This window comes from Struthio camelus, chromosome 13 (assembly GCF_040807025.1).
Source record: "Struthio camelus isolate bStrCam1 chromosome 13, bStrCam1.hap1, whole genome shotgun sequence".
NCBI lineage: Eukaryota > Metazoa > Chordata > Aves > Struthioniformes > Struthionidae > Struthio > Struthio camelus.
In genome coordinates this window covers 19,095,837-19,109,321 of record NC_090954.1, presented here as the reverse complement: position 1 = coordinate 19,109,321, position 13,485 = coordinate 19,095,837, and the positions used below count along the sequence as shown (strand labels likewise).

At 36.5% G+C, this 13,485-nt stretch overlaps 1 protein-coding gene across 2 annotated transcripts in view; it reads right to left on the bottom strand.

Moving 5' to 3' along the window:
* The window catches only part of DOCK2 (dedicator of cytokinesis 2), a 224,275-nt gene that overhangs the window by 17,556 nt on the left and 193,234 nt on the right, over nt 1-13,485 (bottom strand). For both annotated transcript variants that reach the window (XM_068959212.1, XM_068959214.1), the window contains 4 exons: nt 11,520-11,661; nt 7,782-7,863; nt 6,157-6,241; nt 4,541-4,627 (listed from right to left, as the gene is read on the bottom strand). In XM_068959212.1, the coding sequence (XP_068815313.1) occupies nt 4,541-4,627; nt 6,157-6,241; nt 7,782-7,863; nt 11,520-11,661 (396 nt within the window). The remainder of the gene's footprint in view (nt 1-4,540; nt 4,628-6,156; nt 6,242-7,781; nt 7,864-11,519; nt 11,662-13,485) is intronic.

The following is a 13,485-nucleotide window of genomic DNA, read 5'->3' as shown; positions in this document are numbered from 1 at the left end:
ACAAGGAAACAGTCCATGGATTACCTACCAACTATTTGCTCTTACATCTGTAAGACAGATGAAAACAACCATCTGCTCTTGCTTGTGCCATTTTTCAAGCTATAAATATTAGTGTATTTCAATAAATAGAGGGAAAACATAGGCCTGATTTTCTTTATCAATGTCTATTCCATCTTCGTTGGAATTCCAAAATCCGAGGACTGAAGTTGGTTTTGTGTTTGGGACTAGATGCCAAGATTCTTTTTGTGAAAATTGCAATAACTTTAGGCTTTTGCAAAGCTGGAATACTTAAGCTGATTAATGGAAGGTGATTTAAGCTAAAAACATTTAGTTGGCAGTAACACTCACTTAGTCAGTTGCTAACTACCTCATTGACAGATTGATAACATCCAGATAGGAGGCAGGAAATAACAGCTGTGGTAGCTGCCATAATCTACAGGGGCATACCTAATGAACGCTCTAAAAATCACCCTTTGTCCATACTCAAAAAGGCTGAACATCCTAAGGCAGACAAAGGATTTACATTCTACATCTACTTGTTTGTTTTGACTTCTGAATGCACTTAAGTAAAAACAAACATTGTTCCTGGTTTGTAGGTGTACGTAAAGATAGGAAAAGAGCAACTGACGCTTCACAGCAAAGCTCTGAGGAGTGGATAACAAAACAATGGCAACAGCAAAAATCAAAAAAACAGGTCTTCATATATAAATCCTCTGAATTTGTATTCAAACCTTTTACCTCAGGACACCTAAATATTAACAGAATTTAGAGATTCTAAAGAATACATGTACAGCTGTTAAATATTTCATCCCTGTTCTCATAATCTACTTGTATAATTGTATGACATGGCCATCGATGGTGAGGTAATTCACTCACATGTTATAAATGGAAGATAATGACTTCAGGTGAGGAACGAAAGCGACAAGAGATGACCAGCAAAGAAACGGACAAAAGCTTCCTTCATGCAATCAAAAAATTATTCTGTGATAACTTCTTGTCTAGCAGAGGAAATGTTGAAATGCTAGCTTACAGCTGTGAAGAATGGAACAGCTAATATAGTCATAAATGATCTCATTGCATCAGAGATGCTGACTCTTACATTTGTTGATACTTTCTCTCATTAATACTCCCTTTCTAGATTAAAGTATAATTCATTTGTCTCTACTGCAGCCACTGTAACCATCCAGTCTTTTAGAGCAAGATCTTGTCTCCACTCATGCAGCTGTCATTTGAGTTCTGCCAAAAATAAGAAAGAATATGAGAAGAACTGAGCTTTTCTGAAACTTGTTTACTGCCAGCAGCATGTTCTGTTCTCTATTTTCCTCTCAGGCTTGGTAACAGGGCAGGACTATTTGCATGGAAAAAAAAAAAAAAAGAGATAGACCCTGTGACAGTGCTCAATTTACCAAAAGCAGCAAAAGAAAGGTGAAGAAGGAGCACCAGGAGACAACAAAATATCCTTGCTAAATACACTGCCAGTGAACTGGGGGAAGGGGAGCAGGGCAGACAAGGAAGGAGTAAGAGATCATGCTGCACCATGTTCTCCTCCTGAAACTGTTAACATTACTGGGCTGTAAAGATAAGGAGACAGATTTTTCTTTTAATGCAAAAAAAACAATGTAGATATCCTTGCTCTTTTAACTACTTATCGCTACACGGGAAATAGAAAGTAATGTTCAATTAGGCATTTAAGGCTTTGGTAAAGAATCCGTCCATGCACTGTTCAGTAACTGTGCAAAGACTCTTCTGCTCCTTTGAAAATATCACAAGCAGAGGCTGCTGAGGCAGGCTGGGACGCACATCACAACACTTGGAAGGAAGCTCAGATCAACAGTAGACGCACACAGAGGTCAGAATTGTTGGCAACTATACACGTACAGCGCTGGAAGCATTACTGTGGCGAAGTCTGAAACCCCCAGCATCACAGTCCAGAACGTGATGCAAACTGCATCTTTGTGCCCATAGAAACAAACTCTCCTCTATACTCCCTGTTGCTTGGAAAATACCGCTTTGAATGCAGGAGGGATGTTGTGATATCAACTGAGGTCAGGACAAAAAGAAACTTAATCCATCCTTGGTAGTACCTGTATGCTGTCCTCTATTCTGAAGAGCCAGATATATTGTAGAACATGCAAATAAAGTTCCTGAGTCTTAATTTGTTCAGTGGTTGACTTAAGCTTTTAAAGTTCAAGAAATTGGTGTGGCATATATAAAACACTATAAGACACTATACAAAAAAAGACAAAGGTGTTTTGTGATCTAAGGAGTTTCTCTCTAAGATGAGATAATGTGCGATGATGAGAGAAAGAGAACAAAAGAAAAAAATAGAAAAATTAAACCGGCAAGGGGAGCATTACTCAGAGACCCTCTGTTGTTAAAAAAACGCTGGAGTTCAAGACCAGACAACACACGAGCATGAAACAAAGGTAGGAAGCCAACATGGAGTTTCAAAGAAAGATCTGAGGAGAAAAGGAAGACTGTGTCATAGAGTATATCATTTCATGTGGAAGTTGACACAAACTGCATTGAATACAGCAGAGGATGCAGTACAGAGAAAACAACAGAATTAGGAGAAAAACGAAATGATGGTTGGTTTGTTAATATAAGTCAAACAAGATTATCTCTTCTAAAATAGTTTTATGACAAACTCTAAAGAGGAGTTGCAGGGCAAAATAAAATTAAACTACGCTATTACTTTGGCTAGTGCAGAAATACAAGAAAATGAAGCCAGACATCATTTTCATTCTAGAGCTCGGTGATGCACGTGTTCTCTATAAACAGCAAATTACAACAGCTTTTTTTATTTGTAGTAGCAAAGGCTTGTTTTAAGTTACACAGGTTAGTCCCACAGATTTTCAAGGTAGCTTCTGAGTTTTTACCTGACGTTCAGTACATCTTCCATGAATTCTATGGAGGAGACTCTCTCTCCCCCCTATTAATTGAGGCTTGTGCAGGAGCTGTAGTACGGTAGTTTAAACAGGAGCCTCCTGTCTTGGAAGTTATGCTGCCTTCTTTGGCGAACAGCATTTTCACTGGTTCAATTATAAAAGGGTAACAAGATAGACAACTTCCTTCCGGCTGTATGCACTCTTTAGATTTAATGGCAGATACTGCATACACCTTTCTTTTAATGCATCTTAATATATGCTGATATTGTGCAAACTGGTGTGGTTTCCAGAACTACTACTCACAGTATTTACTGGAATAATTAGACTCCCAGGAATCAGAATGGACAGAAAGTGAGAAAAACATGAGAGCTGCAGAAACCAATGCAGAATTGCACAGTTTAAGCCTCAAAATATTTCAGTAAAAAGCGGTTTCCTTCCTTCTGCTTTGCATCTCTCCTTATCTTTTTAATTTTAAAAACATACCAGTAAAGAAAGCAACTGACTACTCAGATAGCTATTTGAGGTTTCTTTCATCCACTCCAAAGAGTAAATAGAAGAACTGAGAAAACAAAGCAAGTCTCAAATTAAGTCTTAAGTCTTTGTTGGCATAGGCACACTTTAGGATTTAAAAAAAAAAAAAAGAATTCTCTGTAAACTTTCATAAGACACTGGCAAGGAAACCCCTGAGAACTATCATTTTTGTTTTATCTCAAGGGAATCCCCTTATCAGATTTATATCAAGTCAGCATTATAGGAACTACCTACCTACCTAACTACCAGATAAATGAGAGCATAATTATGTCAAAGATTGTTATTAAAAACAAACATCACAAAAATTAAAATAAATGAAAGACAACCTTTTTATCACTGTTGAGAAATGGTAGAAAGTGAGATAGGTCATAATCTATGCAACTGCAGAAATATTAAATCTGTATTAAGAATTCCTACTACCTCTTTGGCAAATAACATATTGACAATGCACTTCTACACAAGTCCAGGACTTGCCAAAGACATTGTTTTAGGAAGCTCTGTCTTTTATTAAGCCTTTGGTTAGCATCTTTCAAACCAGGTTTATAACCACAGTAGGGTCAGGTTAAAGTCATTTCTGTGTGTGCAACTCATTAGCTTAAATATGGCATAACATTTGTCAAATGGTGTGTTTTATCATCCCACAGAAGTAACACATTTCTGAAAAGATACAGTAAAAAGATGTATTTCTTACTGTTTTCAGTGCAACAGGAAAGTTGATTTTTTTATGACAATAAACACAACAAAAAAGAAAATAGATCAAACACCTAATCTTTTGTTATAGGTTTTAAGATTTAGAAACAGACAAGAAAGTCTTTTTGGTTCTATAAAAATTCATGTATATGAACAATTTTCAACTCCTAGACTTCAACAAACACAGATTTTTTTTTTCATTTCTCATAGGACCTGATCCTAAAGCTCCAGTTCAGAGGTAAGGCATATTGATCAATATTTAATCATTCCAGTAGTAAAAACAAACAAAAAACCATAAATGATAGCAGTTTTGTAAGTATAAAAAAAAAGAAATAACAATAGCTTGTCTTGCATAATAAATTTGCAACTATTTATACAGGAGGATTCATACAGATATATGTCTTACAGGTACTTAGCATGTTAATACACACCTGCGACATGGAGACAACCTCAAACCATCGTAAAATTCCTGGAAGTTTGTATGCTGTAACAAATGACGTTCTCTCAATCCACATAGACTATTAAAAAAGAAAGGGAGAAAAAGTGATTTAAGCATTTAAATTTTCATCTCTTCTGCCTTCTGAGATGTCAGAGTTAAAAAATTTAGATGGAAAAGGTATACATAGTTATTTTTACACAAAAAGACACTGCAAAATGAAGCCAGCACAGTAATTTACACAAATCATATATTCCCAATTTCAGATTAGGTCATCTTTAGGCACTAAGGCTACACAAAGCAGAAGAAAATGAAAATTACTCTTGGATCTTTTAGTATCTATTCCTAACTTTGCCATTACAGGTTGAGTGTCTGTGAGTAAATGACCCACTATCACATTCTCTACCCAGATTATACTTTCTCCTTCCACTTTTAAAGTGCATTTCTGCAATTACCAGCAGTAACGGCACTATTGCAGGATGCCGGCATTCTTTTTCTTTTTCCTCTCCTGAACAAGACTACCTGTTGCTAATTTAAAATTCAACTAGTTTGTTTACCCTACTGCTCCTTTTCTTTCTGATATCAGCTGATCTAAACTTCCAGTAGTGAGAAATGTAGTAATGAATGAAAAGGCAGCATACTCTAACTATCCTGATTTCCACCTATCCGAAGTTAGCGCAGATGTTATTTATCACAGGCAACAAAGACGTTAACCATTTAATTTTTGTAACAGAATTTCAACATAAATGTATACGTGGTTTCAAAACTCTCCAGTTTGCAAAGGAAGCCAATGTGCATTATAAATCTTGATAACTGCAAAGCTGGAATGTCATGGTAGAGTGTGCATCTGAAACATTTGATTTAACTGCAGTTAAGAAGCCCAATACGAAGCCACTGACAGTGCTGATCAGGACACACAGAAATGAAATGGTTTGTACAGTTCTGAAATAAATAACTTCTTCCCGCAGGACTCTGAAGAGCACAGTTTTAGCCATAAAGATTAAAAGGTATGCATTGTTGTATAACTGTATAACTACAATGTAGAAACTCAGTACATTTATATGCATGACACTGAAAAATAATCTATTGCATTGCAGATTTCCTAGAATATTTAAATAATCAAGACCGCTTGCCACCATTATGCAAGGGAGAGAAAGTGACATAAACAGTACTGTAGTGTGTCAAGATTTCACAGAAGTAACGAAAGCAGCCAACACACACCTCTTGTTGTCAAACTGGCAGCTTAAAGTGGAAGTGGTGTAAACTACAAGCGGCAAACCATTTGCTATTTACTTACCTGACATATTGGTAACAATGAAAATCTGTACAGGAAAACTTCACTGCTTAATACAATTGTATTTAACATATTTATTATATAATGTTTACCTAAAATTGAAACAGTGATATACCACTGAATAAGTATGTAAGGTAAAGCCAAAATAGAGAAATCTCACGTTTATTTCATTTTTTGAACCAGAACCTAAAATTAAGGCTTCTGTAATGAGTATTCTGAGACTGACCAAGAAGGGATCTAGATCAGAATTCAGTCACAGCAATATTAATAATTTAAATCACTACCAAAGCGTATTACCCAGTCATTCATTTACTTACAGCAAATTCATTTTCAGGGTCAACAGATCCTTTTCTGATTGGTCTTGAATAGTGGAATCGCTGCACATTGTTGGACTTATAAAAACTGAAAGATTTAAGAAAGATTACAATAAAATATACAATTCAGAAATTTCTGGATCCTATTATCATAGTGAAACACACATTTCCACTCAACTCCTAAACACTCAGTTTTCCGCACTGGCTAATTTGAAAGAACAGAGATCTCACAGTTCTGACTCTGTAAGTGTTTTATTGCCCAGGGTAAGTATATTTTTTTTGGCATGAAGTTTTTGTTTTAAAGAATAATTCAATTTGAAGCAATATCAAGTAAAAGCTAATTTTACAGAGAGCAAGAAAATAGTTCAAAAATATCTCACACTAAAACCAAGTCATATTCTGGAAGCCCAGGGAAACAAATAAATGAAGAGACCTTAAGCAGTTGCACTAACTACTTTTGATTTGTGAGTTCATAGCAAACTAATTCTTGATCCAAGCTACTAAGTTTATCCAAAAAAAAAAAAAAAAGAAAGGAAAGAAAATCTGCCATACCAAGTCAAATCACTTTAGACTGTTCCATCTGAAAGGACCAAAACTTTTTGGTAGAATATACTGCCATCAAATAATGTAACTAGTAATTACAGAATCAATAAAGTACTCTCATAAAAAAATATTTTTCCTGTAAGACCACATGAAATTAGGATTCTAGCTAAATTCTGCAGCTGAAACAAATAATTAAAAGATCACCCATATGGCAAAAGATTGTCCTCTCTGTGGAACACTTAAATAAGTTTATTAAGGGTTCAAAATGTGGCTGGCCCTACACTGTAATCTCGTCAAACAAGACCAGATTCATAAGCTATCTTGTCAGTTACTGATTTTGAAATGAATTCCAGCTGAAATTGGGACCACAGTTCATTTTTTATCTTATACTACAAGACTTGAGCTTGTACCTGTTTTATTTATTTTGGGGTATAGGGCGGTGATGCTTATCTTTCCACTGTGAACCAATTGCAATTTCAGTAAAGATTCTATTGAGAAGGCTGCAGACAAAGGTGAAATCTGTTTTGAATCCAACTGTGGAACAGTTAAGAAATTCACTAGTCTCCGGTGGTTAAAAAGAAGCAGTCCATCTTCAGTGCCATTCTGGACAGTGCTAGTACAAATGTTATTGAAGATAAGGGTTTGGTTTGGTGTTTCGATTTTTACCAAATCCTGATTGCAGTATCAATGGAAACCATTGACACTACCAAACGTTTTGCACTTGGAAAGCTGAGTCACAACAAGACTCTGTCAAATAAGTAAGAGCCTTTGGCTCCAACACTCTCATGCTGCCAATCGCTTCTAAATCCCTTCCTATCTGCCAGTTGTCTTAGAAGGTGCGTTGAAACCTTAAGAGGTTAGTCCTGAAGCATGGCATTTTTTCCCTTTCCTTTGTAATCATATGCTATTGTTTAAGTGATAAAATGTGGTCATAGGCAACGCCCAAGGAATGCAGAAGTCAGTAAACAAAGACAACACAAGCTCCAAGATTCATTGGACAATGGCTGAGTTCACCAAACAATGGTTCTGATTTTAGGATTATAGATTGACTTTCATTATATTATGTATTACAGAAATTCACTTACTTTAAAATTTGATCAGGTACGGCTTTATTTTTGAATCTAGGTTGCTCCTCCAGGACTGGCTGCACTGTAAAACACTGGATGTCTGAAATCATGACGGAAAGTTAAGGGCATATGAACTACCAGTGTGAAATACTGTAGCTTGCGGGGGGGTTGGGGGGGGAGGGGGGGGAGGAGGAAGGGCATATCCTGAGAAAAATCTGCAGGAAAAATTTGCCAGTAGTCAGTAGTAACCATGTTAACTGGTTAACATGGTTAACACTAATTTTAAATGATATAAAATGTAGCATCAGTTGCCTGAATGTTTTTATTACTTGTTGAGCTTAAGTATCTGCAGTTTAATTTATCACACTGAATCATTCATTAAATTTTAAAGCAAAGCCAACTTGCAAAAAGAACATCAACAACATCTGATGTTAATGCTTTGACTGTTCATCTTTGAGGCATGCATAATGTCATGATGTTTCGCATTTCATCTTTGCAATCTGTAATTGAGCAGCCCTTCTACCTGAGATTTTCTTTTTCTAAGCAAGTGTTACTTTTAATCTGAATACTGTATTTGTAAATAAACCATATTCTTACATATTTCAGTGTATTTCAATCTCACGCCTTCAAGTTAGATTCTGTTGCCATTCCTTAAGTGCATAAGCAGTATATCTCCTATTAGTTGCAACTGGACTTGAGCAAAATATAACTATAGTCCTTCCACTTTAAGGAAGGACTGAAGCATATGATCAGCAAAAAATAAATTAGTTAAGACGCAAGACAAACTCATGAAAGCCTGGCTCTCAAACTTAATGTACTATTTTGGGCAAGACAACACTGCTTCTGTCCCAAAAGCGCAAAAAGAAAGCAGTATTTCCATCGCTACTCCAGCAGGTTCTACTGGAGTAGACTCAAGAGAGCATGTGAAATGCTACAGTATTACCATGATAATTAATAAAGTAAATCAACAGTGGATACTTCGGTGATCCCATACCTGCTCAGCCAGTAATGGTTTAAATCAGAACATGAAGAAAAACGTGACATGCATCAACCATTAATAGTATTCCTAAACAAGGATAATTTTGCACGTTCTAAAAGGCGAGGAATGGTGGTTATGAGATGGATTTTCCTAGGAAAATTTTTGTGACATAAAGCATGCTTTTGTTGCCAGGAAAGACAGGTGATGTCTGAGTAACAGTGCCAGCCAGAACAACGCTCAAGGAAGATTTGAATTTAATATGAAGACTCAAAAGAAGTTAGGAATGTGAGGTAACAGACAATCTCCTGCTTTAAAAATAGCCAATTCAAATGTTCATCACTGTTCTTGGAACTTGAAGACAGGAAAAGTAAATCACATATGAACTGGAATGAAGCATAAAACAGCCAGCCAGCTTAGAATTGTGTAAGAAACAGGAGCAACCACCTCTGGGAACAAACCATAAAAGACATGCAGGGCCTGTAAGTCAAAGTGCAAGCTGAACTACTACTTGAATAAACTTTCATCCCTTTTAGGAAATGATTGCTCCACACAACTAGACGCTGATATTACGAGCGTCTGTCAGTTTAAGAAATTGTAATCTCATACACAATTTTCATAAAAACCAATGCACAGATTACAGCTTATTAGTTTTGTTTGTCAATAATAGATTTATTTTAAAGGTTCCTACAACAGCTTGAGGGGAACCTGTATTTGAAATATTACTTAGTTGTAAAAACAAAAAACACCAGAAGGGCAATTCAAGTATTAAAGCGAGCAGTATTGGTGCATTTGGGGTGAAGAGAGACATCTAAAGCTATCTTGTTCTGAAGCACTGCTGCTGTGCCACCAACTGCTTTTAATACAGGAAAATGTTTTTAGAAGGGAAAGCAAGCAAGCAAGCAAGCTTCAAGATCATTTGACATGAAATAGCCCTGTGACTGGGTACATATTGACTCAGAGCTCATGTTAGTCAAATGTGTAAAAGATTTACTTAAAAATAATTATAGCAAGCTGTCCATGCTTTGTTGTTTCCAGTTTTTGAGGACAGTTGTAATGTACAACTGAAGAATATGTATTACAATTGTTTCCTAAAATGAAACTCAAAAGGTAGGAACAGGCTGCACAGCTTTCAAAAACTATCGTGTCTATGTACTGATATACATCTTTTTTTTAAAGCCTTCAAGAGAAATAAGAGTGAAAAGAACGATAAAAGTTTCTTTTTTAATTGCTTTTCTTTGCATGAGTATCGGGGGACAGCAGAACAAAAGATGATGCCTTGAGAAGCTGTTATAAAGCAGCTTTTTAGAGACGCATATGTAACAGCTGCGAGAGTTTACATGCACGGCAGTATGCAGTTTGAACTATGAAAAGCACAGTATAAAAAGTTGTAGTATTCACATATACTGTTCTAATATAAAATATTTTTCCTTTGGTTCAGAAAGATCACAGAAAAAAGGAATTAAAAAAATATCAGAATGATATAAACAGTATGCTATAAAAGAAAATAAATCACTTAAGCTTAGTTTTTTCAAATGCCACTGATCAACTGAAGCAAAGCACTGATTGTATTTAAAAACTATTTGCATTCACAGGATCCTTTCAACACAGCCTAAGTGCTTATTAAATATCCATGAAATATCCTTGCAGTTTACCTTTGAGGAACCCTAACTCTTTATCTCACAGCTAAGGCAACTGAGGCACAAATGGAATAAATAATGACTAACAGCACATTTGTTTTGCAATTAAAAGCAGAAATAAGTATTTATACATCTATTTTCATTCTTCATCTAGGAGAAGGCGGCCATAGGCCATATTTTATTAAACAGAACGTCAATACGGGATCAGAATTACCTTATTTTTTCTTCATCTACATAAACTACTATTGCTAGCATAGACAATTTGTGCTATCATAGTTGGTATATTTTTTACCCATTCTGAGTTCAAACTACAACTCAGATTTGTTTACCTCTCCCTATCCAGTTAACCTTTCCTTTGTCGGTCTTCCAAATTTGTGAAATCCTGAACTATTTTGCAGTGCTGTCACTACTGCTTGCTCAGGCGCTTTGAATAGAGGAACACAGAATTTTAGCCACTAAAGTGGCTAAACTGGTTTGGTAAAGAAAAGCCCTCACTTTTCAATTCCACTGAGATTCAGTCCAGGCCGGGAGAGAGGAACGTGGGAAAGCAAGGCGTCTGGGTCATTCTGGAACCACAATCTGTTCTGTGGCACAGGCAGCTGCAAACTATAAATACTTTATTTTTGTTTAGTACATAAGACATGGAGGATCCAGTTCCTGTCAATGAAAACAGGATTCACACATAAGATTTTCCATCTGTTGAAAAGACACTTTTCTGTGAAGTCCCCTAACTACTAATTTAGTTTTTAGTGTAATATATTGCACTCATTTACAACAGTCCTTTGCCTCCAGATATTTTTCCAAACCAGTAGAACCACTTTCTGCATCACCTTAAGTCACATCTGCGTATGACATCTCTTTCCCTCTTATAGAGTCTTCTACAGAAACTAACAGATATTAGAGAAAGCTGGTTCTCGACTTTCATCATTATGAGATTTAAGGGTATTAATGACATGTAGAACTACAAAGTGTCAGGTTCATTGAAACACAATTTAGCAGGCATTCATGGTTCACGATACCACACGCTAATTAAGAATTTCATTGACATTGCAACAGTACTGTTAGACTGTCTTACTAGAAACACCTCCCCAGCACCACGCCACCAGCCTTCATTCTGTCATCTCCCATGTTTAAGGATACATTGACCAGGAGAGTTTTTCACATCCTCTCCAGGTGCTGAGGTTGTGTTCATCTCCTCTACGTTGGGAAACTGACTCATCAGCTGCGCCTGAAAATCCTCTCTCCTCTCATATTCCTTCCCACGATAGATGAATACTTTGTTCTGCAAGGAATAAATACCAGCTTTTTGGGGTGAATGCTGCTGGGGCAGAAGTTATAGGTGAATGTTTATCAGTACAAATGCACAATGGGTTCTCTGAATTTTGGAATGAGCGTTACTGCAATACAAATATTAATGGCTTATAAAGCAAGAAACCACTTTGACCACATGCTGGAACGCATCACTGACTCTCCAGAGATTATGCTTAATACTGTAAGACACGGTGAAGGCAAAATTGGCATTGCCGAGGATGCTCCTTTAGAGCAGAAAAAGTCAGAGAGGCCAGGTAGGTAAACTACTTAAATTCCTTTTCTTCTTGTTGCCAAAGGAAAAAAGATTTACTTTCAAACACCTTCTGGGTCCAACTTTCACAGCTTTATAATACTAATATATAGGTTTCTTCCACCTGCACCTTCCCCTTGGTGTTATGAAATGCCCTTATTTACAATAGCCAGTCCCCAAATATGTTCATTTTGTGGTTCAGTTTGCTTCATTTAACAGGCTACTTTAATAGTATCAGAAAGAAAATGTACAGGCGTCCTTTGCTGTAATATTAACACATCTTTTCACTATTTTTTCCAACATTGCCAGGCAACTTGCTTTTCAGGTATGGGGAAATCTACCCTAGTCATCTCAGTATGTAAGAAAACATTTCTCTAGAAGAAAAGGTCAAATATTGAAGTTAGTCTTGCACTCTGAAGACATTTGCTGCAGTAACAGATGTAGGAGCAACAACAAGCTTCTGATGGGCAGTATGTGGGGAGCTGGCTGGTTTGTTTGTTAGATAAATGCATCTTGTGAATCAGAAAACACCGTCTAATACTTAGCTTTCCTATCTAAGTAACAATTGGCATGTAAGGACTGTACCCATAACCTGTCTCTGGACGAGAGCACTACACTAATGCTTTGCTGACAGAATAATATTGAAAAATGTGGCAACTGCTTGCCCTTGATGTCATCAGGTGGCCAAGGCAAAACCTGCTAAAAGAAAGTAATTTTTTTTTTTAATCTTAAGTAAAATTCAGCTGTGCCCTAGTTCCTAAGTTTGGCAGCTTTCTCCAAAAAATCAAGGCCCTTTGGGTTATTAATTTCTTACCTCATATTAAAAATGGAGAAAAGCAAAAAATCCACAGAGGGAGCAAATAAAGTAGATGGATGTTTGCGGAAACAATTTAAACTTTCTGTAAGTCTCCTAATATATCAACCAGCTGTTACCATTCAAGAAAAACTTGAAGTAATAAAAGACAGTTGGTATGAAAATGTCAGCTCAGTGCATATTAGAGGTAAAAAAAAGCAAATTGAACTTTAGGAATTGTTAAGAAAAAAGAAAATAAAGAAAACATCAGTATCACATTGAACCATTTCACAGTGCATCCACATTTCAAATATGTACAACTCTTGTCCTACCACCTCAAGAACTAGAAAACGTACAGCAAGGGAGCCAGGATGATCAAAACTGGTTTTGGTAGAAGCAATGCTTAAACAAACTGGAACTTTTCAGCCAAGGGTATAACAGAGAACAATAATTTCATCAATGGCATGGGCAAGGTGAGTAAGGCACAATTGTTTAATCTCTCTCATAACACAAGAACTAGTGTAGAGAAATTATCAGGTGACAAAGAAAAAGCAGCAGCGCACGTCCAACAGAGCAGTAATGGCCACAGCATGTCCTGGAAGGCATCAGTTCAGAAAACAACCGGACAACTTCATTGTAGAACAATCCATCAAGGGCTAGAAAACACAAAGGCATCACCTCTAACCTAGGAAGTCTTTGTCATGGTACGTAGGGAATATATACCTACATACAAGTATCATTAGGCACCAGCT